The sequence below is a fragment of the Chlamydotis macqueenii genome, chromosome 4, assembly GCF_036417535.1.
Source record: "Chlamydotis macqueenii isolate bChlMac1 chromosome 4, bChlMac1.mat, whole genome shotgun sequence".
Taxonomy (NCBI): domain Eukaryota; kingdom Metazoa; phylum Chordata; class Aves; order Otidiformes; family Otididae; genus Chlamydotis; species Chlamydotis macqueenii.
The window spans coordinates 6,478,375-6,504,374 of record NC_141559.1 but is presented as its reverse complement, the minus strand read 5'-3'; the positions used below and the strand labels follow the sequence as shown (position 1 = coordinate 6,504,374).

General features: G+C 39.9%; 1 protein-coding gene across 2 annotated transcripts; it reads left to right on the top strand.

The window, feature by feature from the left end:
- Positions 1-4,035: 4,035 nt before the first annotated feature.
- Positions 4,036-23,101, top strand: QRFPR (pyroglutamylated RFamide peptide receptor). Of its 2 annotated transcripts, XR_015258445.1 has the most exons (7): positions 4,036-4,560; positions 15,150-15,308; positions 16,611-16,672; positions 17,457-17,692; positions 18,675-18,772; positions 20,309-21,493; positions 23,050-23,101. XR_015258445.1 is itself a non-coding variant. In XM_086746892.1 (6 exons), the coding sequence occupies exons 1-6, from the start codon at positions 4,221-4,223 to the stop codon at positions 20,710-20,712; spliced, it is 1,299 nt and encodes a 432-aa protein (XP_086603018.1). In that variant the 5' UTR covers positions 4,036-4,220; the 3' UTR covers positions 20,713-22,079. The 2 variants fall into 2 exon arrangements, 1 of the variants encoding a protein (XP_086603018.1); XM_086746892.1 differs by lacking the exon at positions 23,050-23,101 and having other exon boundaries at positions 20,309-22,079.
- The last annotated feature ends 2,899 nt before the right edge of the window (positions 23,102-26,000 follow it).

The window sequence follows — 26,000 nt, the reverse complement described above, 5'->3', positions numbered from 1 at the left end:
CTTTGAAGAATGATCCTAAAAGCGGTGACACTAATATGGATTAGAAGTGAGTGCATCTCCAACGTATCTACCAAAGGGTCCAAGGCTATTAAGGTTTACCAGTCATTAATATGGATCTGAAGGGAATTATCCCTTCCAAAGTCTTTCAAAATGTCAAGGGACTGAAAGAGGAGGAGGAAAGCCATTCTTTCTGTTTGTGGTTTTGTCATTTATTTCTTTTGCCTCAACTAGACAATGTGAGTAAAGATTTGGAAGGAAAATAAGTTTGTTTTAAAATTTCTGGTTTAGGATTATTCAATAAGTATTTCCTTTCTCAATGTTCTAAATGGGTGCTGTTCACAGTTTTTACAAACTTCGTGCTCAGTTTACAAAACGTATACAAAACGATCTATGCACTTTCTTTGTTGTTGGCTTTTTTTCACAGCAGCCATACACTGATCTTACTGCTTGCTATTAAAAGGGAAAAAACAGAGCACAATTATAGCTTATTTTAGCTTTGCAAGAGAAATGGTTCCACCTGTGCACAAACTGACTGTCAGTATTTTTCAGTTTGCAGAAAATTCACTGTCCTTTTTGAATGAGAACAAAGTGTCATACTGATGAATCATCTAGGCCAAAAAAAAATAGCATATGGTGGCATGAAGAAATGAGTGCTTTTGACAGAGTGCAATCTGGTAAAACTCATATTTCACCACTTTTCCTGCTTATGAGGTTTGTGACAAAAGAATATAAAATTTCTTTGAAGTCAAAGTAAAATTCCTGGCACACCCAAGACTGGATCTGTGTTCAAGTTGCAAGGTTGTTTCACTGGGATTCTAGACAGAGACATAAAATATTTCTAGCCATTTAATTAGTAGGAGGCTTAATTTCTTCAGTTAAGAATAATTAAAAATGCAGTGTTTCTGAACAGTCAAGTATTTGTTAGAATATTTTGATTTTTTTGAAGCCCTGCTTTACATTTGTAAACACATCAGTTTCACAAATAATAATCAGAGGAAAAGTGCCTTTTAATTTATTATTATCTATAAAGGTGTGTACAGGCTAACAATAGTCTTTATATTACAGCACACTACAGCTTCTCAAATTTAGAACAGAGATTAATTTGTCAAGTACTACAAAGATCATGTAACGGCATAACCTATGTCCCATTGACGTAAAAAATCAAAACTCCGTAGACTTCAATGGAAACAGAAGCAGATTTGGAGGAAGATTATAAAACATACCGAAAATAATAATTAAAAACTGAAAAAAAAAGTCACGCAGGAGAATACAAGATATGTGTATAAATATATTTTGGCAAGCGAGGCAGCAGCTAAGTTGCTCAAATATACAAACTAGGAAAGTCAATTAAGGAAAAAGAAACCTGTTTGTTTTAAAAGGCTGTTTTATACCTCTTCTGTTAAAGAACCAAGGCAGGACTGCCTTCTTACACATGCACACCCTCTCTTTCCGGCTCTAGAGAAAACATGTTTACACAATGGGTCATTTTACTGAAGAGCTGAATGACAGTGGGGAGAGTCAGAGCAGTCCCACATTGCTTCGCTTTGTGGACTACGGGAAGCAGCAGCAGCCGGCAATGGCCAAGGGGTGCAGGATAAGGCAGAACACTAGTTGACTGCCCCGAAAATCAAGCAACGCTCTTCCCTACCTACCAATCATTTGTAGCCCAGGGAAGCAGAGAAGTCATTATAGCAATTTCAGCTGGTTTCAGATAAGGTCACCTTTTGTAACTCAACTCTTTTTACTGCAAATATAATTTTATTCAGGTCAAGAAGCTGAGTAATATGATTACTAGTGATTTGCTGATCACTTGTATGATGTCCATGCTGTTACTGCTTCAGGTAACAGGATCAATAACGCTCACAGAGAAGGAAAGTTTCTGTAAATCTTACATATATCGTGTCCATGTGGGTAAATATTCAAGACAAATGTTATCTGTAAAATTACCTGCATCATGCCTTTCTTTGCACACAAAACCCAGCTAAATCTGCAGCAGATGTAATGGCACACTTCCATGGCCTACAGCTCCAAGAGTTTTTTATATTATGTAGATCAACTGTTCAGACATTTTTCATTTTAATGCTGTTTGATTACTTGTAATGAGCAATCATAGTAATAAAATAAGGAAAGATACAAACCAAATGTCCATGGTAACCATAAACCCTGATTATTTGCAGTATTTAGGTGAGAGCTTATTCCCATTTGTTTAAGTTCCCGATACACTTGGATGCTTTTGCAATGAACAACAAAACACTGCAGTCCACGATGAAAAAGACTGACCTTCTCCGTGTTTGGTCATGGTTTATTTATAATAGGAATGAAATCTGCTGAAAAGCGTATCTCGTGTGTTTGTTAACAGAAGAGCTTCTAAATGATGTTTCTGTTATTAACACAATGAGGGGGATGAAGAGGGAAAAGAAATAGAGGTATAGGCAAGGGTGTATGAATAGAGTACATGAATGTGGCTTTAGGCTACACCTGGTGTAGTTAGCATGTAGTCCAAGGGAAGATGCTGGGAAATTTAAACTCAAAAGAAGTCTGTCTGCACTATGGAGTGTAAGCTCAGCAGGATCATTACAGGGCTAAACGAGCAAGCTTTTCTACCCAACAAGGCAGGCCTAAAAGAAGGCGAAAGGGGCTGTCTGAATGTTGGGAACTAAGTTGGTCTGATGAGCGTTTGCCTTCCAGAACAAGGCTTAGAAAGCCTGTTAGAGATGGAGTGTGATTATATTAGTCTCAAGAGGTAAACACAGGGCTCTTTCACGATGGGATAATAAACAGAATCTTAATTCTTTGCCATGGAGCTATACCTTAAAAGAGAAATACTAACATTTGGAGGACTGACTTGTGCAGATTGGCATACATACATAACAGTGCTGGCATGGGACCTTCTATCAATTTCCACTTAACACAAATATTTTTCTTCAAAAACGACACAGAATACTTACGCTCTTGCTGAGAACATTCCTTTTCGGAGAACAACTTGGTGGGGAACTCTTCCCTCTCAAGTTTTCCTTGGCAAGCCAGCAATGTAATAATAAATAGACAACTTTTTCTAGACTTTTATTCATTTTGCCTATCACTGTTGGGAGGAGGAAGTGTTGCAAGAATAGTTTTTTGTGTTGTTATTGCCTGTTCTCGGTCCCTTTGGATATTTTATTACATGATTGATTAAAAACAAGTTGTGGCTATTATATGTATTATAATTCAGTACAAAGGGAGTATACCTGCACTAGAGAGAAACCCTTACTGGGCAATTTAAAACAGGCTGGAAGACAAATGAATGTATATTTTCAATGTGACCTCTCTATTGGACCTTAACTCCCATTATTATCCACATTTAAACTGCAGTGGCATTTTCTGGACTCCTGTTGCAGCCAGTTAGCAAAGCGTCTACATAGCCTTACCTAAGTAGCCTGGCCAGCTGGGTTGAGTGGGATGGGGTTCTGTCAAGCCTCCTCTGGCAAAAGTGGTTTTACAGCTGGTGATGTCTGCCTGGGAAAGGGATCTTCAGGAGCCTCCAGGGATCGCCCTGAGCTCAACGGCCAAAAGTTCAGAAAATTACTTTTCTATTTGAGCTTCGGCTCACCACACGAGAGTCTGCAGTGGCGTTGGTGCAGAGAGGGGCTGGAAGGGCAGCTAAAAATCCCCTCGCTGCCTCGTTTGAGCCGGGCACGATCCAGCGGCAGCGTGGGCCGCTGTGTGTAGCCCGCGTCTCCCCTCGCGCGGGCGGCCATGTTCCTGCCACACCATCTCTTTTATTTTCCCCCTTTCAGCCTGACCCGAACCTGACGAGAGGTTGGGCTCGGCAGCCTCAGCTCCCACCGTTGGGCATTTCCAGCCTTGGCAGTGAATTAACGGCGGGGCCGGGCTGTGAGGGAGCCCCTAAGCCACCGTTAACGGACCATTAACGCCCGCCGTTTAACGGCCGTCCCGCTCCACAGCGGCGGGGCAGGGGCGGGCCCGCGCTGCGCGCTGATTGGCTGCCGCCGCCCCCTCCGCCCGCCTGGCTGCGGGCACTGCTGCCGCCGTCGCCTCCTCCTCGAAGTTTGGCGGCTCCGCTGCCGCCGCTCCGTCGCCTGCGGGTGGCTCCCGGCTTCTCCTCTCTTTTCCCTGCACCGGGTCCAGCTTGGCGCCGGCTGCTTCGCCCTGCGTCCGGCGATGGTGGGGCGCGGGCGGCGGCGCTGCTGAGGTGGAGCTGGAGCGGGGAGGACGGCGCCATGCGGTCCCTGAACATCACCCCGGAGCAGTTCGCGCAGCTCCTGCGGGACAACAACGTGACGCGGGAGCAGTTCATCGCTCTCTACGGGTTGCGGCCGTTGGTCTACATCCCGGAGCTACCGGGGCGCACCAAGGTGGCCTTCGTCCTCATCTGCGTCCTCATCTTCGCCCTGGCTCTCTTCGGCAACTGCTTGGTGCTCTACGTGGTGACCCGCAGCAAAGCCATGAGGACCGTCACCAACATCTTCATCTGCTCCCTAGCCCTCAGCGACCTCCTCATCGCTTTCTTCTGCGTCCCCTTCACCATGCTGCAGAACATCTCCTCCAACTGGCTGGGCGGTGGGTGCCGGGGGACGGGGCGGGCAGTCCCGGGTCGTTACGGGCCGGGCGGCGGCTGGAGGAAGGTGGGGAAGGGGCGGGCGATGAGGCGTTGCGGTGGGGCAATGTTTGTGGCCGGCGCTGCCGCTCAGACACTCCCCCCCCACCTTTCCCGTCCTCAAGTCACGGCACCCCCCACCCCGACATCAACCTTCCCGCCCTCGAGTGAGAGGAGTCCGCCCTCGCGCTTCCCGCCCTCGCCCTTCCCGCCCTCGCGTGACGTCGCCCTTCCCGCCCTCAAGTGAGACAACCGCCGCCCTTCCCGCCCTCTGCGAGAGACCCCTGAGGGGGGTGTGAGGTGTCGAGCCCTGGGCAGCTTCGGCCGTTGGGGCCGGGCCCCCGCTGAGCAGGAGGAGGAGGAGGGAGGGTCGCGGCCGCCATGCTGTGAGGGGGGGCTGCTGGCCGCGCCTTCCGGCGCACGGCGGTCGCACTCTTCGTCCTCGCACTGTTCTTAAACTCTGAAAACTTCAAATGTCCACTCTGCCCGGTTGCTTTCAGGCGTTCGTAGCTCTTTTTTTTTTTGTCACAGGACCAGGGCGATACCTGAGTAACCTCAGCCTGCCGTCGGCTGCTTTTCCATGAAGTCAAATAATGGCTGTAGCACTCCCTCAGGTTTTGTTAAACCGAGGGAGCTTTTGTGCATATATTCATTAAAAGTTGCATTGTGTGTGCGAGAAACTGTAGATCGTGTGGTGCTGATGAGGTAGTCTTGTGGTACTTTATCTTTTTTCCTCCTGAAGTAATTACATCTGGCAGGTGAAATACCATTCAATCTGAATTCAGCTTAAGTTCCTTTGACAGCAGTCGACTCGCTGTCAGACCTCCTGAACCTTTTTGTGAGGAAAAAGAATGCGTCCTTGGAAAAATAGGGGAGTGAGAGAGCAGGCAGAATTTATGTTGACATGATGCATTATTTTCTAGGTAAGCCTGTATTTTGGGAACTACATTGTATTCCTGTTGGTGTGAAGGACCTTTGGGCAATGCCTCCCCGATGCTTAGAAATAATTTTTTTTTCTTTTCATGCATCCCAGTTCCAAAGTAGCATAGTAACAGAAAGATAAAGGTGAAGTAATGCTGTAAATGGTATTTATCTTCATTTTCCTGGGCTTAAAACAGTGTTTGACAATAATAAGTGGAAAAATAAAAGGGATGGTTTTACAGCAAGTAGCAGACAACATTTTGTACAATCACAAATTGAAACATTTTTCGGAATATTTCAGTATGAACAGAAAGAATGCTCATAAGCGACGGTTATGCTGCAATTTCCAAGGCTTCCTGTGCTTCTGTTGTTGGGATGCAGTGAAGGTTACCTTCAGAACATGGAGATTTAATTCCAGTACCTCCCACAGACTAGAATGCAGGATGGGAACTGAGAGGTCAGAGGAGATTTGAAAAGCATTGGGATACCTAACCAAATGTGAAGTGGGCTTTACGTTTGTCTGAAGAACAGTAACTTTCTGGGAGAAGGGATGAATATGAAACTCCAGGGGCTACTAATAGTAAAGACAACTGTTTTATTTTCTTACAAGCTGTCTTTGAGGGGAGGTAACCGCTGTTTTAAGACGATATGGGTGTTGAACCCAAAACTAATAAGTATGTGTAGACAAAAATAATAGAATAAATTGATAGCTATACTGCTGTGCCTTCGTTTTGACTATTGTAGTTCCAGTTCTCCTTCCTCAAAGAATACAGCAGAAAGTTACTGGTGGCATCAAGAGATCTCACCTAAAGGGGAGAGGACTGAATTGTCAGCTTGACCGTACATCTGACCAGAATCAACTGAAGGTTGCGTGGGATGAAGCCTCCACCTGAGGTGAATTGCAGCAGATACAGAACAGGCATGTGGGGAAAGTATGGATGTTTCCATTTACCTTCTGTTCCTGAGGATGCTTGACAAAAATCTAGAAGTAGTGAGTGTAAAAGGTTGCAACAAATGCCTTCAGATATTCAGTAGTTGGGTACTTTAAAGTATACTGTCCTATGAGTTTTGCTGTGGTTTTTGTCTACCATCTTTGCTGTGCTTAAGCATCTTTGGTACAAGTGGATTCATAGATCCCATTGACTTAGATAGCAGCCTTTATGATCCTGGTAAGATAATTAACTACACCTAATACAGCATTGGGAGAACATAATAAGTAACATAATTGATAGGTTTTACCCTTCACAGGCGTGTGTGTGAAGTAAAATTAGGTAAAGTGATGATATCCCAAGGGGTATCTGATTCCTGAGGCTTACACACTGAAGCGTGAATGGTGATTACAGTTACACAGCAAATCAGAGCCTGCTGGTCTGGGAGGAGTCCTTTTCCTTGCTAGCTTTAATTATTTAATTTTCTTGCCTTTCATTTTGTAGTCTGAAAAAGCTTATTCTCATCCACCTGAATGCAACATCTCTGAGTAGCTGAAGCTCAGAGAGAGTTGAGGATTTGCTCTCATATGATTATAGATAAGAGGCAGCAGTAGTGGCCTGTTGGCAGCACTGTTAAAGATAAATTTGGGCTTTTGTCTCTGGGCCAAATATTACAAGAGTTACTTTGTTTTCTAACACTACTTAGGTAAGTAGCAGCAGTATCTTTACAGAACTGCCCGGAGCGACTGGAGAATTACTTTTAATGTTGTGTAATGCAGTAGCCCTGGCAAAAGTTAAGGGCAAAACATCAGGTAGACTTAGCACTGCGCTACATTTTTCTGGTGACTTTTGTGTCTTATCAGTTAGCATGTGTGCTTTCAAGACACCTGTCAGAGGGTGGCTTTTCCTGTCAGAGAGTAGCGATTCGTCTGAGGCATTACTGAACACACAGCAGCATTGGAGGTGCTCTCGCATATCTTACCTGGCCTCCAGCTGCCATTCAGGAGAGGAGTGAGTCTTCTGTGCAACCAGCTGTTGTATTTGGTGCTCCCTGACATGGCCATTCCCTCTTCTCTAAAGGCTTGGTGGAAAAGCAAGTGGCATCTTCTACACAGTTGAATATTTAGGGTGCTTTCTGTTCTTTACCAAACATCTTGTGTCAAGCAGTGTGTTACCTTACCTACAACTTTCCTGTGTGAGAATGCATAATTGTTCCTTTATGAGGGATTAAAACTAAATCTTAGCAATGGAAATCGTGAGGCCTTTTGTGTCTGATATTCTTGAATACCTTTAAGTTCTTCAGTGATGCATTAGAAACTACTCTGGCTCTGGAATGCCCTTTGATACTGAAGAGTTTCCAAATACTCTCAAACTGCTAACATGCTATTAAGGTTGATACTGAAGTATTGACCAGAAAAGGTGGATGGGAGAATCTCTTGTTTGTAAGCTTTTTTTTTCTAACTTTCCAATTTAAGTTGTCTAGACTTGTTGTGAATCAGGTTGGGGACACAAGAACACTCTTCATTTGCCTGTGAGAGAGATTACGTCTCAGTATTGATCTTCCAGTAAGAGCATGATGATTTTGTAGTTCTATCTGTATTGGTGAAATCTTGCCTTATCCTTCATTCTCCATGCCCTGCTATTTTGTATTTTGGGGTGTTTGCTTATGAGTAGAGGCAAGCGTCAGATTCTTTATGAAGATGATTTGAGACAGGGTTTTACAGGAAAGGAAATAAAAGACTTAGTGTTTGTGGTTTTTTTTTTTTTTAATTTTTTAATACATGTAATATATTGTCAGGGTGCTTTGCTTAAAAGCAGCAAAACAGTGCTGACAAAAGGAAACATTCTACTGCAAGTTGTACGTGTCATTAATTAGTGTAAATATTAAACATAGTGATGTGAAATATTTGCTGTTGCATTAATTGGACAGAGAAATACGCACATTTTAAGATATAGGTAGATTGGTTAGTGTTTCATGTGAGGTGGTGGTTATGTCCTTTTCCTTGGTGAAAATACCTAGCAATCTCTGCCTTGCTTCGAGTGAACAGAACTGTTTGCTATGTTTTCACTCACCGATTGCTGCATTTTGAAATAAGCTGCTGATCCAAGTTTGCCTGAAGGCTGTGGTGTGCGTTTCAGTGGTTTTGTAAATCCACGGGCAGAGAAGCTGCTTGTGAGCCTTGGAGGGAAGGAGAAAGGAGGGTGGACAGTATGGAATACCTTGGTCGGCTAGCCCAAGGTGTGCAGTCCACACTTTCAAATTGCAGGATAGAGGGAATGGTGTGGATTCCATCTTGCATCGGTAAATAAACTGTAGGCTATTCCAGGTGCATGGTCTAATTGCATGGGCTCATGCCATACCATTTTATCTCAGCTGCTGTAGCTGACCATAAACAGACTTAAACCACCACAGGTCTGCTGTCAAGTGCTGCACTCATGCCTTTTTCTGGGCAGACGTGTGTGTAGTGTTCTTTATCCTCTATAGGTAACGCGTGAGAGACTTGTGCATTGCGGATGGTAAACTACTAAGGATACAAAATGCTTGTATACCCAAGAATCGATATAAAACAGTGTATTGCCAAAGTGTGAAAGACCCTTAAGTATATTATCTGTATGATGATGACTGATGCGTTTTCTGTCCTGAAGTTAAAAAATATGAGAGAACTTACCTTGTTTGCATCAAGTGAGCTAGAGAGAACTGTTTTACAAGCTGTGATAGAGATTTTAGTGCAAAGAAGGTCAACAGCTAGGTCAACAGCTAGGTCAACAGCTTTGTAAGAGAGGAAGGAGCAATTTAACTTTTATCAGAGAATGATTTTAGGATTTTCCCTTCGTTCCATAATAAAAGAAAAACTGATCTTTTAAATGGGTGATGAAATACCTAAGTCATAGCACAGGCACAACATCTGCTAATGAAGGCATGAAGAATTGTTTAAGGGCATACCATTTGTATTTACAGCCTTCTGAATATGCTATCATTAGGGAAAATTAACCATTACTTGAAAAATCAATGCAGTTTTCAGCAGTGCATAAGGCATACTTTTGGGAACCTCTTAGCTTTTCTTGAAAAAGAGAAGCAATCAGTTATTTTCATTCCCAGTATTCCTCTGCAAATGATTTTCAATTTTCTTTCTCAGTAGGAAATAGTCAGTTTTAAATGCTGCAGGGCATCTTCACTAACAGTCTGTTGGGAGTGTTTGCTGAAAGACTTACCTTGTAAAAAGTGAAACATTTTGATACATAGGCATTTTGGACCATACTGATACATGTGATGCACTAGGTAAAGTAGTAGTAGTATTATTAAAAATATTAAAAATATTCACACATTTCTGTGATGGAGGGATATAAGTGGAAAAAGAGCAGGCAAAAAAAGGAGATAATTTTTCAGCAAGTCTTTCCAATAAAAATATTTTTTAAACAGCCTTTAGAAAGTCTTTGAAAAATAGGAATCAGATTCTTTCTGATTTAGGCGTATTAGGTGCCTAAAACTGTTTTATAGGTTGCAAAAGAACTGAAGCAAAATCCTGTTCTGAAAGATTAAGCATAGCCAAAATGAAAAAAGGGAACATGAATCTGGGAAATAGAATTAAATTTTCCCAGTGCATAGTTTTGGCACGAGAAGGCTTCAGTGCTGGGATCGTATCGGAATGCTTACTGTACTGGAGCTGTGTTTGTCTCTGCATTTGGAGGCATTACATAGCCGTTATGTATTTTGTGCAGTATGGTATAAAAATGTCCCAGGTGTCTCAAAGAGCTGGAATAAATCTAGCTGTGTTTTGCATTGGGAAGCATAACGTAGCACCCTTTTCCCCAAACCCCATCTGTCTAGAGTTTGGCTCATTTAGTTTGGTCATTCAGGACCTCAGGTAGCTGCTGTCCATATAAATTTTGGAGTCAAGCTCAAGAACTTCAACTTTGGTTTAAGTGAGGATCTAGCTAGACTTTTATATGAATCAAACTAAACATTGTGCTCAAGAATAAGTCAGTGATTACATTAAGCTTGGATTTTTATCATATCCCAATTCTGATTTAGAGGCAAGGGGAATGCCTTTTGACCTGAAAGTGGTTGGTTAACTCAAGGATGAGATAGATGCACATAAGCAAGCAATAGAAGAGGAGTTTCTGTTTTGAACTTGCTCTCACTTTTTAATCCTGTGTATTGTATTTACCAGGTGATCTATCATTGTGAAGCCTGAGAGGAAATCTAATTTGGGTCAATTAACAGTGATTTGTAGGGATGCAGAGTAGTCCACGTAGACTGACATATCTTCTGAGATGGAGTGACTAGGACCTGGAGCACAGTGATGTGAGATTGCTGTGTTGAGTGGGCTTTAGCTGCCATATTCTGCTGGGACTGCATGTTTTGCCTGCTTTTTTTTGCTTGCTTTTATTGCACTTTTCTTCATTGAAAGAAGCAGTAAATAACGATTTTGGTTTTTCTTCAATGATTTAAAGCCTATAGGGGTTTAAGATAAAGAATTAATAATAACAACAAGACGGTCAGCTTGGGGACAAAAAAGTGAATGATCACGCTTCTCTTAAATTCTTACTTGACACTGAAGGTGGCTTTAATAGTTATTTAAATCAGCAGCTAAGAAACATTGGTTTATTTAAACTTTAATGTTGTTTGGAATCTGCACTTCATAGCTAGTTTTCTATTACGGGGTTGCATTTTTTCCAGTTAATCATTGAAATGTGAGGTATCTGTTTAGACAGAGAGATAGTTCTTTTGCAAAGTAGAAGACTACTTTTTGATAAGTAAGAGGATATTTTAAATGTATGCATGTGTTTTTTTTTTTCCCTTAGGAAAGCTTAATTACTACTTTCTCATGTAATTTAGTGTATGGCTGTCATTTACTCACTATTGTGAAGTTGTTGGATGGAAGTTCAAGTGTAACTGACGTGCAGGAGAACAGCATTATTTTCAGCAGTTACCTGTAGGCAGTGAATGTACTGGTCTAATTGATGTATCAGTCAGATTTATTTGAAGCAAGTACATTTCATCCTTTCTTAGCTCATTTTTCTTCACAGCGTGCATACTTCCCTGCTTCTGAATTCTCTTTCTCACGTTTGAAAGGCAAGTATCTCTAATTGCTTTCTTCCATTTCACAGGCTGCTTGCCTCTTCTAAGCTGTTTATTTCAATTTCGGGTACTGTTTTCTTATAGCTGCTGTAGGTTTATGTTGATGACTGGTCTGTCTCAGGACAACTTTTAAACGTTGTTTCTAAAAATCTATCTTAAACCCTCTTTGCTTTTTGAGTGTTATTTCGGTGTGTATAGATCCTGGAAACACTTCATGGTCCCTTCCTTCCCCCATTGAAATGAAGTGACTTCTTTCTTCGGGAAATGCTTCCTTTATCCAAATGCTGATTAGCTTAATCACTCCAAAAATACAATAAGGAGTGAGATTTAAATAATCTTTACTGCAACTTTTGTTCTTTACTTTTATATGTTCCTCTTTCACTAATTGTCCTCTTTAGATAGGATCTGAAAATATGTTGTTTAAAAAGAAAATAAATAGCAAAATAAAGCCTTTCAGTGCCTTTATCATACAGATAAAAAGCAAATCCATTCTTGTTTTCAGATTGGTTGGGAAATATGGAACTTCATTGTATTCTTAATCCAATGTTAATTTATTATAGATGAGTGTATCGTGACAAGGACACAGTACCTGACACAAGTAACTGAAATAGCTAGCAGCAGTGTTAGAGAATGTAAGGAAGACTTGAGTAATGCTAGGTCTTAAACCATATACTCTCCAAACTGTTTTCTAAACAGCTACGTTTTTATCAGCTTGTTTAGAAGAAAAGGTGTAAACTAGTATATTCCTTCAAAATCTCCCTTTATTCTGTGGTAAGTCTGAACACAAACATGTGAAAACTAACTTGACGTGTTTTTAATATATCACAGTGTTTCAAACGTCTTTTTTTTTCATGTGCTAGTCTTATTTTCATATCACTGTTTAAACTGTAATGTAATAGCATAATTTGGTGGGTTTTTTTGTTGTTTTTTGAGGGTGTTTTTTCCCCGAAAACTTAACCTGTCTTGCTTATAGTAAAAATTGGGGTTTTTTTCTTCAGTTTTTCCAGAAGGGTCTTTCAACTAACATGCACTTGAGAATGGGGTTGCATCAGTTTCTTCTTGCTGCAGATGAAGCTTGTTTTACACAAATGGCTTAAATATTAAGTGAAATGTGCATGCATTATTGTGTCAGGGACTAGACCTCAGTACCTGTTCCCCTAATAATGAATATGCAAGTTTACAAGTATTGTGGGTTGGTGTTTGTTGTTTGGTTTTGGTTTTGTTTTGTTTTGGTTTTGTTTTTTTTTTCTGGCTGTGAAAATCTGTAACTATTCTTGTAAGGTGGTCCATTTCAGAGGGAGGTCCTGAAGGTGGGTTCCTAATGGTAAGGCTTGCTCACAGAGGCTGGAGAGCCGGGATTCCAAGCCTCCTTTTCCACGCTTCCCTTGTTCAGTGGTTACAGCATTCAGTCAAGTTAAGGGAAGGAAGAAGAGATGCATCATCTGTGTTTTGGGAAGGCTTAGATCTAATTAAAACCTACCTTACTTGTTAAATCGAGTCTTACAAGGAAGATTGTGTTTAGTGTCCAGAATACTGTGAAACAGGAACGTAAACATTTTTTTCATGTACAAATTTTGCTTTTCTGTTCGTGTTATTTGTATCAGGAGTCACTTCTAAATTAGTCAGTGAAGAAAAAAACTTGAAACCAATAGTGGAAACCCTTCTTTTGATTCAAAGGAGTAGGATTTGGATTTGGCTGAAGATCATTTTAGCTCTGCTTTACTCATGATTTTCAGCTGTTTTTCAGAAGTGGTCAGAGATTGTGTGCCGTAGCTTCTTTTTTGGTTGTATTCACCATTTGCCATGTGCAAAGAGGGTATGATTTGAGCTTGCTTTTTTGTGATCTAACTACAGAAGTTTCAATACACTGGTTGAAGGACTATGAATCTGAGTGGGTCTGGTGCTGCTATGTGTAGCACATACTGTACTGGATGTAGCGAGACGCTGATGGGATGCTGACTTGGTAAGATATTGGCCGTGTTTCATGAGGGGTTTACTTTGTGCTTACTGAAGCCAAGGAGGAAGTGGGGGGAATTTTAGTGTGTAAACTGCAGTTGATACCAGATATCAAGATGTCTTGTCTTGCTTTTTCTGACACCCTGGCAAAATACATACTAGATGAGGAAACAGGCGTGCAGCCTAGTGCGTCTTGATGCATGCAGTTCCTACTGACCATGCTAAGATTTCATTCAAGTAGCTTGAAATTAGGCTGCATGGTATATTTTTATTCAGTTTTAAGCCAGATCTGCGTGCACATTCACAGTGTTGCTGGTGTTGAATATGTACTTGAAAGGTACTTGACTTCCATCCTCTGCCCCTTGCCCTCTCTTTCCCTTTTTGGAGCCACAGAAAAAGTGATTTTTTTTTTTTTTTTTTTTTTTTTTTTTTTTTTTTTAACAGCTAGAATTGATAAGACCAGTAGCAAGTAAGCTCCTTCTTGAAAGCTAAAGTGGTTTTTAGCCTGACCTAGCAGACATAAGATTCCCTATTCCTTTTTCCTTTCCTAAGGTTTGATAGTTCACTGTTGGTTTTCTCTCTGTTTTCTGGGCTTTTATTGCTGAAGGTGTCTGTAGCATCTTAAAGCTTTAGTTACATTTGGTTCAGATATTCCTTTGCCTATTTTGAGTTTATGGATTATATGTGGGTAAAGTATATTTAATGATCAATTAAGGGAAATAACCTCAGCTGTTGCTGAAATGAATAGCTGATACTGGACTGTATCAGTGTGAAGGAACTGTGAGAATGCAGGCATGCAAATTTATCTTGGGTCAGCAAATGAGAATTAGGTTGGGAAAGGCATTAACATAAGATTTTTGAGAGAATAACTTACATGACAGTTTCTAGGATGATCGGGACTTGAAGATGAGTAATGGAGAATAATGTTAAGAATTGAATCTGTACTTTTGGGAAGCTATAGTAGCAATGAAATCTGAAGATGTGTGCTAGCTGTCCATAAGTGCTCACAGTGGGAACCTATACAACTGTGAAAATGCAGACAGGAAACTGTGTTTAATTTGGACAGTGTCATTAACATAATGTGTTAATCAGGAAAGAGGGAGACCTGGAGAATGGAAAGATGATGAAGAGGTTCAGTTTATCCTCTTACATTATGCCTATTAGAAGACTCCTGTGTATATATCCCTTGGTAGAGTGATGCATTAAGTGCCAAAGTGTACAAATAGAGCAATATTTAAATTAGCAAAAGGAATGTATTTGCAACAGCAGAAAAGGTAGACTTTTAAACAGGTAACACTAAGACCTTCCTCACACTGGAGAGTAATCTGCCAAGATAAAAAAATAGTAAGTATCCTCATAACTTGGCACATTTTAAAACAGTTGATGGAAGATGAGGAATAAGTGTCAGACTGATACAGAACAAGTGAATATGTCCGTAGAAGTCTTGGTTTTACAGCTCTAGTGTGTACGACGGAAGAATGACTGTTGAAAGCTGCATTTGATGAATAGCTTAAATAAATGACTTATCAGTTTAACTGTTAAAATAAATCTAAGAATACTAGCCTGTTCTTTTTGCACAGTAGGACTTCAGTAATGAAGTCTAGTACTAATAGCTTTTTCATGGGCTGCAACAGTTACATACCTTACTTTCTGACTATTGCAGGTGCCTTCGCTTGCAAGATGGTGCCGTTTGTTCAATCCACTGCTATTGTAACTGAGATTCTTACAATGACCTGCATTGCTGTGGAAAGACACCAGGGAATTGTGCATCCGCTAAAAATGAAATGGCAATACACCAATAAAAGAGCTTTCACGATGCTTGGTAAGATTTTAAGCATCTCCAGTCGTTGTTAGAGAAATAATCTTCAGTGTAGCTGGTGTAGATGACATGACAGAACAGAAGGCACTGTTATGCCTAGTGATTCAGTGGTAGAGTTAATGATAAGTCTGGTAATGTTCATGAAATAGCTCAAGGGTAATCATAGAATCATAGAATGGTTAGGGTTGGAAGGGACCTTCAGCGGTCATCTAGTCCAACCCCCCTGCAAGAAGCAGGGACATCCCTGACTAGATCAGGTTGCTCAGAGCCTCATCCAGCCTGGCCTTGAACGATTCCAGGGATGGGGCATCCACCACCTCTCTGGGCAACCTGTTCCAGTGCTCTACAACTCTCATTGTAAAAAATTTTTTTCTAATATCTAATCTAAACCTACCTCCTTCTAATTTAAACCCATTACCCCTTGTTCTATCACAACAGGCCCTACTGAACAGCTTCTCCCCATCTTTCCGGTAGGCCCCCTTGAGGTACTGGAAGACTGCTATCAGGTCTCCCCGGAGCCTCCTCTTCTCCAGGCTGAACAGCCCCAACTCTCTCAGCCTGTCCTCATAGGAGAGGTGCTCCAGCCCTTTTATCATTTTCGTGGCCCTCCTCTGGACCTTGTCCAACTGGTCCATGTCCTTCTTGTGTTGGGGACTCCAGAACTGGACGCAGTACTCCAGGTGGGGTCTCACCAGGGCAGAGTAGAGGGGGAGAATCACCTCCCTCGACCTGCTGGTCACGCTCCTCTTGATGCAGCCCAGGATGCGGTTGGCCTTCTGGGCCGCAAGGGTGCATTGCCCACGTAATGCCTATATGTATAGTAATTACTAGCCAAAATCCTGACAATAAACTTAGAATCTGAAGTCAAAGATTTACTTAACCAGCACTCTGATAAACCTTTGGCAGCCTTTTCTGTCTGTCTTTCTGTCTGTCTTTCTGTCTGTCTTCAGAACTTTTAGAAAGGTTCCAGATATAAAAGCACCGCTAAACCAATTTCACAGCTGTGAATAGTCCTTCCATTCTAACAGAAAGTGAACATACATAATGCTGCTCATGCAAATTAAGTTGCCTTTGCACTTGACTACCAGTAAAGGAAGGCAGTTTGAGAGAAGGAAAACTGGTAACAAAAGAGCATGCTGTTATTGATGTGAACGTTGAGTGATGTATGCCTCATATAGAAAACTTTGTTCTTTCTTTAGATTGTCTACTTTGCCTGACTTTTTAAAGATGAAGCTGTTAAACTGTTCATAGGAAAACTTATGTTGCTTGCTGCACAAACTATTAAAAAATGTTATTTGTTCACAGGCGTAGTCTGGTTGCTGGCAGTTATTGTTGGGTCACCTATGTGGCATGTGCAACGGCTTGAGGTATGTTAGGTGAAATGGGAATTTACACCTCAAAGTCAATCCTTGCTGGATCTCTTTGTACCTTTAGCAATGAAATTGAATAAACTCCTAAGAAATGAGAGTAGCATAGGAGAAGAAGAGCTTTTGTCCTGTGTGCCAGCATGATAAAGGCTGAGGATTAGAGCTTGCATGCACTGGAAGAAGGACTACCAGCAGGGACTGGTTGATGTCTGCCCTCCTCAATTATGTACGAGAGCAGTAATTGCACCTATGACTTCCACTGTGGCTTCCTTTTGGTTTATAGCTGCACTGGCACACAGCAGTGTAGGGCTTAGCTTACTGTTTCAGAATGACATAGTGTTCCCTGAGATTTGGAAGAACTGTGCCTGGTTTTAAATGTAATTAGCTGCCCATTATACTTTAAGGAGTTACCATACACTTTTGGAGGGGGGAAAAAAAAAAGACTTGTCAGAATCTACTGGTTATGTGTCTGAATGTTAACTAATCTTTTTTTTTTTTTTTCTTCCCTTAATAACTAATATGTGAATTTTCTGAACTCTCCTTTGAAAAATCCTCATTTAAAGAAAAAAAGTTTTAAGGAGGAGTGCATCAGAGCATCTCCTGTCCTCTCCTTATCAACTTGGATCAACCCAACACTTGATGTGGAAAAGTACTTGGAAGAATTTTGTCACTTTGAAAAGTCTCTGTTGAATTTTGGTTGTTGTATAAGGAAAATTTGAATGTGCTTGGATTTTATGCTTAGGGTAAACATTGTAGTGACTTATCTTCTTTACGCTTGTTACAGGTTAAATATGACTTTCTCTATGAAAAGGTGTATGTTTGTTGTTTGGAAGAGTGGGCCAGTCCAATTTATCAGAAGATATATACGACCTTTATTCTTGTTATACTCTTCCTTCTTCCACTGATGTTGATGCTTTTTTTGTACACTAAAATTGGCTATGAACTCTGGATTAAGAAACGAGTGGGAGATGCTTCAGTTCTACAAACCATTCATGGGAATGAAATGTCTAAAATATCAAGGTTTGTAAAGCGTAATACAGTTTGAACTTTGACTTCTAGAAAGCTTTTTTTTCCTGATAGTTCTTGAAAACCAGTGCAAAAAAAAAAAAAAAAAGTTTTTCCTTATCCATTGGGAAGTCTACAAGCATTGACCAGATTTTTAAAGCTAGCTAGTTATTTAACACTAGAGATACTTACCTTTAAAAGATGTAGGTCAAGAGTTAGAAGATGACATGGGGAAAACGCTGCTATATTATTTCCGTATATTCTATGGAAAGTTCTTTATACAATTCTGAGATTGTGAACACTGCTTTATGATCCTGTTATAAGTTACATTGGCATATGGGGAAAAAAAAAAACAAAACCAGAATTCATTTAGAAGCTACTTTGGTACAGTTCAAATTGATACAGCTTCCGAGGAGTTTTGAGTGTTCTCAGATTTGTTTGTGTGAGACTATCCAGTGGTAATACTCTTATCTGTAAAGTTATGAAAACTAGTAATTATCAACTTTGCTATTTAGCACTAAATATGGGATACCCTTAATATTGCCTCCTGCTTTTTCCTTTCATATGACAAATTCATCTGGTGCCTAATGCGCTGGAAACCTCTAACAGTTCCGCTCATTGAGGAGAGTATCACCTTAAGCATTGACTGTAAGGAGAATACTGACAAGCAGCTTAAAGATAAATAGTTCCTTTGATATTTCTCTAACGAAGTGCCTAAAGAAGTGAACCGTTGTTAGTGAAAATTGAAAGAGGGTGCTATCTCACAGGAGTTAAGGTGATGTGTAATCTTCTGGCTGCTCCTCAGCTTGTTTTCACATGGTAAGGAGAAGATCCTGTAACTACTATCAGTGAAGTGCTGCTTCTTTAGCTTAAGTGAGAGATCCATCTTGGGATCAGTAACCATCAGTACACATTTAGAGATCTAACTTGAAGAGACACATCTAATTACCAGTCAATTATTAGTGATTCAGTATGGAATGTCTTGATGCAATTTCAGGAAGAAGAAGCGAGCAATTGTTATGATGGTGACAGTGGTGTTTCTCTTTGCAGTCTGTTGGGCCCCTTTCCATGTGATTCACATGATGATAGAATACAGTGAGTATCTGCCATGTGTTATACAATAAAGCCTTTCTTAGTTTTTTTTTTTTTAATAGCAAAGCTACAGGTTGTGGAAAGCTAGTGCTGCTGCAGCATTCGACTATAGAATACCTTCTGCTAGGAAAGGTTAATGTGCTTATAAATTACACTGTCTTCTAATAGAGATATGAAGCCAACAACAGCTGAGTTACTCTGAAGTCTATGAGTGATAGACAGATCTGCAGTGCTCGTGGAAAATGACTACGTTTCAAAAAAGATGTAATGAGATACCTTATATCTGAGAGACACTTGCGCGTCAGCCAGATCTTTTCTTCCCTGCTCTGTGAATAAAAAAAAAAAAAAAGATAATCTTTGTGTCTTGCCGTAAATCATACTGAACTTTGTTGCAGGGTGAGTGGGAGGGAACCCAAACTCTCTGTCAGCTCTTGAAAGGAGATTGTTATCCTTCTCAATTTGTACATCATAATCCAGTCCTGAAAGGGAGGTTTGTTAGGCCTTACAAGACTCACGAGAAAGCAAGACTTGACTATTAGGATAATAACCTTATTGCTGTAGATTTTTCTTTCTATATCTGTCATGCTACCTTAATTTGCTGAAAGGTCAAAAGTACCTGGCTGGAAGGTGAAAGTTATTTCCCAGTATATAACCTCTTGAACAAGTAACTTTTAAATTCAAATTTAATTTTAATTGAATGTGTGAAGACTTCTATTTGCATCCACTTTAGTTGTCATACTGCTTTGAGTCAAACTGCTATGAAATATTTATCCCTTCACTTGCCCTGGTTTTAACAAGGTAGACGTGTTGGAAATACAAATACTGGCCATCGTAGTGATAACACCCAATTAATCCAGTTGAACTTTTCCAGTGTTCTGGTCTGGATACTAGCTTGGAAATGCCTTCAGTGCTGTTTATCTTTGTTTTTTGCTATTTGCTGTGTTGTCTGGGGTCTTGCACTGTTTGACTCCCACCTCCTGCATGAGTACTGGGATAGCACATGGAACTGTACAGCAGACTGTGTGTAGGAACAAGAGGAAGTCCTCACTAGTTTTTGTACTCCACTTACCAAAGGCAGCAGCAGTTACTGTTTCTTTATCTTCTATCAGAAATAAGGTTGTAGCAGATAAATCAGTAGTCATGCAGCCAGTTAGCTGAACCAAATTATGTTTATGCCTGGGCAGAGTCAGCAGTGCAGAAGCTGTAACTGTTAAAACTGTCTGGGTTGTCCCATGTTAAGTTTGCCCATAACAGTCTGAACTGTTTGCTCTCTTTTCATTGCTAATTTCAAGAATTGTTTCGGGTACTACAAGGCCTTTATTTTACTTGCTGTGTAAACCTTTGTAGTGCTTATCAAAAGTTTGGTTACTGAGTATTTGAATTCAAGGAATTCAGTCCTCTGTGATCTCAATGCTTAAAGAATGAGAGATGTGACCAAGAAGGTGCATTTTTACCTCCATGAGCTGAGCTGTGTCAGATAGGTATTTATGCCATTTATGCCATTCTGTGCTTACAGCATATTTCCTTTTTCCTTTCCAGGTAATTTTGAAAAGGAGTATGATGATGTGACAGTCAAAATGATCTTTGCGATTGTCCAGATTATAGGATTCTTCAATTCTATTTGCAACCCTATTGTGTATGCTTTCATGAACGAAAACTTCAAGAAGAACTTTTTGTCTGCCATCTGCTTCTGCGTTGTCAAAGAAAACGCATCACCAACCAGGCAGCTTGGGAACTCAGGGATTACTATGAGACGGCAAAAGGCAAGTGTTTCTCAGAGAGATCCCGTTGACTCGGATGAAGCCAGAAGGGAGGCGTTCAGTGATGGCAACATTGAAGTCAAGTTCTGCGATCAGCCGGCTTCAAAAAGGAATTTGAAAAGGCACCTTGCCTTATTCAGCTCTGAGCTTACTGTGCATTCTGCATTAGGAAATGGGCAGTAGCATCACAAAGGTTTTGAGAATGGAAAAAGCATTCTCTTTATATGATAACTTGGAATAAGTAATTTAAAATAGTTTTCTACTTTGTGTGCTGAAATGAGGGGAAAAATATTTTGTGGGTTATTGTAATGTTGGAATAATTGTTGAGAAAATGTAATATATTTTACAAGGATGAGGAGTAAAACTTTGGAAAACAATATTATTGTAGGATTTCCAAGAAAAAAAACCTAGATTTTTCTTCCGAAGCTAATTTAGGGCTTGTTTGCACTCTGCTGTAGGTAAAATGAGAAAATATTGCTTACTCTGTTTATTCTGTGTCTGGATGCTGGCACACTTCTGGACTATACACAACTGAATGTCAGAAGACAGGAACTATGGAGAGAGTGCACACTTTTTAGGACAACTTGGAAATCTGACCTGTGTCTAACATTGTAAGATCTGCTCTCTGCAGCTCTGAGTTCAGGGAAAATGCAGGCTGAGATGCAATTCTATTTTGGAAAAAAAAAAAAGTGCATGAAAGAGCCAACCAGAATTTTACTTTGAAGATATTAAGATTTAAACATTGCATGCATGTTCAGGTTTTGTTAACAGGAAGTATATTAGAAATTAACAATGCATGCGTAATTAATGTGCTGTTTTTACAGGTTAATTCTTGGGTACAAATTTAAATGTCAATGTACTGCCCTGTAAACTGCATTGTTCTACTGAAAAATGTAGAAGTTGAAGAATTGCTGTGCAAGAGTGTGCAGATGCTGGAGGTGTGGTCTATAGACTAAACACTGAGGTAATTTACAATCCTGATGGATATGTGACTTTTGGGTTGAAAGTGTGATGTTGCCTTTTTCTGGAGGGTTACAAGAGCCAGATCCAGAGCCTGTTGTACCTCTACAGAAGACTTTCAATTAATATAACGGTTTTTTGACAGACACTTCTCTGAACACATTTTTCTGTCTCTCCATCGTCTTCAGAGGGGATTAATTACTAAGAACATGGCCAGTGTTCTGTTATGTTTAGGCTTTACAGTAAACTAGGGGATTGAAATCCGTATAAATTCTAAGCACTCTTGCTCTCAGTGGGTCAAACTGAAAAATTGTAGAAGTACGTTTACAAGTGTGAGATTGGAGGAAAAGTGTGATCTAGTATGGTACACAGTGATCTAATCCCATAAATTTGATTTGAAATAGGTAATTTGCAACTGCACCTGAGGTCAGGTTGGATTCTTTAACAGCCTGTGAAATTTTAGTGCTCTCTTCTGTCATCCCGTTCCTCACCTAAGGGACCTCGGTGCTCCCTTGGCAGTAAATTTTAAGATTCTTTTGCATTGCTACTTTACACTTAATTGTAAATGAAAACCTCGTTTAAATTATCCTTATATAGAATCATAGAATCATAGAATGGTTAGGGTTGGAAGGGACCTTCAAAGCCCATCCAGTCCAACCCCCCTGCAAGGAGCAGGGACATCCCCAACTAGATCAGGTTGCTCAGAGCCTCATCCAGCCTATATTCCAATATAAATTGGAAGTAATCTGATCCTTTCCTAATGTTTACAAGTTTCCATTGTATAAGGGATTCTGATGCTGATTTGTGACATATTCTTTATTTTTTATATATATGATATATTCCCATGGAATGACGGGGAAGATTCCTGACTTGTCCTGACAGCCAGGAATTAAGAGCGCTCCTATTTACATAAGCATATGTGTTAGATAAAGTAACAGTTTTGGAGAACTATGTTTGGGTAAAACAACACTAGTGAGGTCAAGTTCTGCTTTAGACAGTCATGCAGATATGGCCCCGTGCATTAGCTTTGAATAATGCTGTAAGCAACAGCGACAAATTTTGCCTGCAATTACAACTGAGACTTCCTTTGAAGACCAGTTCTGTCTTGTCTTTCAGCTTTGCAGACAGAGGTCTTTTACTGAAACTTTTCTGCTCTGGGAGAATAGGGGTTAATGGTGGTTTATTATCACAGTTTTCTTCAGTTGGTTTAAAGCTTGTCTGGCTGATGAGAACTGTGTTTTGACAGATTCTGTAACTAAAAAACAATTTATTTTGAGGTTTTTATTTATTTGCACAGCTAATTTAAATCACAGATTTTAATGAGTATTTAACAAAAACTTCCAAGGTTTTTATGTTGTTGTTTCGTCTTGTCTGTTTCCTCTATTATCTGATACAATGTTATGTCAACGAGTAACTGCTGTAGTATTGTATTAATTTTTTCATTAAAACTTTTTTTTTATTTTTGGTGGTGTTCTGTACTGGGAACATCTCATTCTCTGAGTCTCTTTGTTTAAAGATTCATATAAGCTTATATGTGCTTTTAAAGTGATTAAATTGCAGTCCTGTTACAGGTGCCAGCTGTTACTGTAATCCTGAGAGATGTGATTTAAAGGACTTTACAGAATAAGGTGAGAGGAGTGGGAAAAAAAACCTTTCAGTCTCTTGGTAGGAGAGAAGTGGTAGATGTTTCAGCACAGATATATGTGACATTGGTTAGATTAAATATAAACAAAACTACTGAAGACACTTCTTGTCCTGTCCTTAACAGCAACTGTGTTATTTGAGCACTTTTGACACAATAGTTTTCTCAGAGCCTGAAAATCTTGTGAGAAGTCATAGTGCAGGGAATAGAAGACCCTTTATTGACTTAAGGAGAACCAAGATTTTGCCCATGGTGGTGAGTGTTTGGGGTTTTTTTTGTTTGTTTGGGTTTTTTGTTGGGTTTTTAAAAAAATATATCAGAGCTTCATCTTTGATGTAACTAACAAACAAAATTTCTATTGAATCAGGTCAATTGTCAATCCAGGCTAGTAGCCTGGGTCTATGGCTCTTGCAATGGCTTGTTTCATATGTTTTCTGAGTGTGTGGCTGTAACTGAGTACTTTAAACCAGTGAAATCTAGCACTGCTGTGGGAAGAACAGCCCTGCTGTCCTCCCAGCTTGCCTGCTTATTCCCATCTTATATTTACAGAATTTAATGGTAAATATGATCAGAAAAATTTCTGGCTCATAATTTTACTAGAGAACAGAAAATATAATCACACTCATTTCCCTAAACTGAGAGTATTTATCAAAACTGTTGTGTTCTTTGAGGGAAAATGCTTCTTCAAAAAAATGTGTCTAATACATTAGTTACAAATCACTTATTTCTTTGACTTTGATAAAATTAAAGAGCAACTTATTTTATTCTCAGCTGTAAGAGGCTAAGCCTTAAAGTTACGATGAGATGGTGCCAGGAACTGGCATGTGGATAGAGACAAGAGCCTGAAAGGACACATTCAACTGAACAGAGACTCAGGAAAAAGTGTCACATGTGTGGTCTTGCTCAACTGAAATCAGAGAGTATAAACAAGGAAAAGAGTGAGTAGAAGGGCGTGAATCCTTTCAGTAACTGTAACAGGGCATCTGCTACGGAATGTCTCATTCTTTGGGAGAAATAATAAAAAAAAAAAAAGTATAAATATTAAGTGAGATGTCTTCCTGGCAGAATTCTTTTATTGTTTTTGAGGGGGATTAGTTTCAGAGGACATGAGATGGATTCATTTGTGGGTATGGTTTTAAGCTTTAGAAATATGTACTGGGCTGTAATACTTTGTGATGAATAGACTGTGTGAGGCATTAAACAATCTGAAGATGACGAACAACTAAATGCAACTGCAGTTCGCCTTTAGCGTTGACAATGTTTTCGTAAGAAGTTTGTGGTATTGAGTGAGGGCAGCATTTAGGTGCACACCAGGAGATATGCATATGAAGTTTCATAGTTTCATTCTGTTTGGAAGTAGGCTTTGATTGTTCCCTAGACAAGGATAACAAACAGTACCAGAGAAGATGATGTGTCTCAATCTGGCTATGTGTGCTTACAACATCCTCAGCCAAATTCTCAATAAAAACCAAACTCCAAAGATGATCAGTTAGCTGTTTTAAGACCTTGGATTATAGTTAGCATATTGAGGAGTACTGCCTAATCGTCACAAAATGAATTTATGTAAAAATGTTTGTAGATCAAGTGTATATCTGCAAATTGCTTGTTCTCAGTCAAGAAGGAAAAAAAACCAACCCTATCTCTTGCTGAAGCTAGTTTTCTCTGGTAGAATACCCGGGAGAAATGATCTGTTTGGAGGGAATGGTAGTGGTGGTAAGGATTTAGAAGGGAGCATGCTCTAAATGTAAGGGAGATGTTGGAGGGAAAGACGGACAAATGCTTGAAGGCTGATGACGTGAGCTAAGCAGAGGTGGGCTGTTAAAAAGCAGGGTTAGATAGATGTAAACCCTTGTCCAGGGTTCAGCTGTCCAAAGCTCAGTTATGAAGCACAGATGCAAGTCCTCTGTTTAGCTTTGCTGAAAAAGTTGTTGAGCTGAGAGTATGTGTCATAAATCCGTGTAATAAAACAGTTAAAATTTTTGTTTTTTCCTGAGATAGTAATGGCAACTCGTGGAGATGAGAAAAGTTCAAATTGAGGCATGAGGGGAAAGATTTTTTTTGAGAATTAGAAGATAGCAATTTAAAAGTACTGAATATCGGTTTGTTTAAAGGAAAAATAGGAGGCAGCCTTGCTCCGTGTGTCTCATGACTGCCAAGCCAGCAGAAATGTGTGATGTGCCTACATCAAGGGGGTAAGTGTATAAATTCTCAGCTTGGCAATGTGTTCATCCTGTCTATATGCTGATTACATGTTTATCTAATATGTAATGGTAGTATTTATGCTGCTTACAGAGTCTTTGAGTATGGTAGAACCTATTTTTATTCTATTGTGAACAGAAGATATCCTGTCTCATGGAGGATAGCCAGATTTTTTTTTACAGATGTCCTTTTATTAAGCACCTAAATAGAAACATGTAATTAAATTCAAAGGCTGAAGACAAAGTCTTTCTTGATTTCAAAAATCTTGCTCACATTCAGAAAGCTTTAACCTATTTCTTATAAACACTTACCACGACTTTTCCCTTCTCATCCAAAATAAATCCCTGCAGCTACATATTACACTGGCCTATAACCTTTCTGGTTCCGTTGCACAGTGGCCTTACCATGTTTTCTTTGGTTTTTGGTTGGTTTGCTTTTTGGTGGGGGTTTTTTTTTTTTTTTGTGGTTTTTTTTTTTTTTTTGTGGTTTTTTTTTTTTTTTTTTTTTGGGGTGTAGTATAATGCAAGTTAGCCTGCTATACATTTACTTTTGATACCTAGTTCTCTTCGTGATTTTTCTTTCTTTTACATGTTATAAATCTAGCTGTACTGTCACTGTTCAAGCAGTTCTTGTGGGTGTGTCCCATCCCCCCCCCAGTTGTAACTAGGAA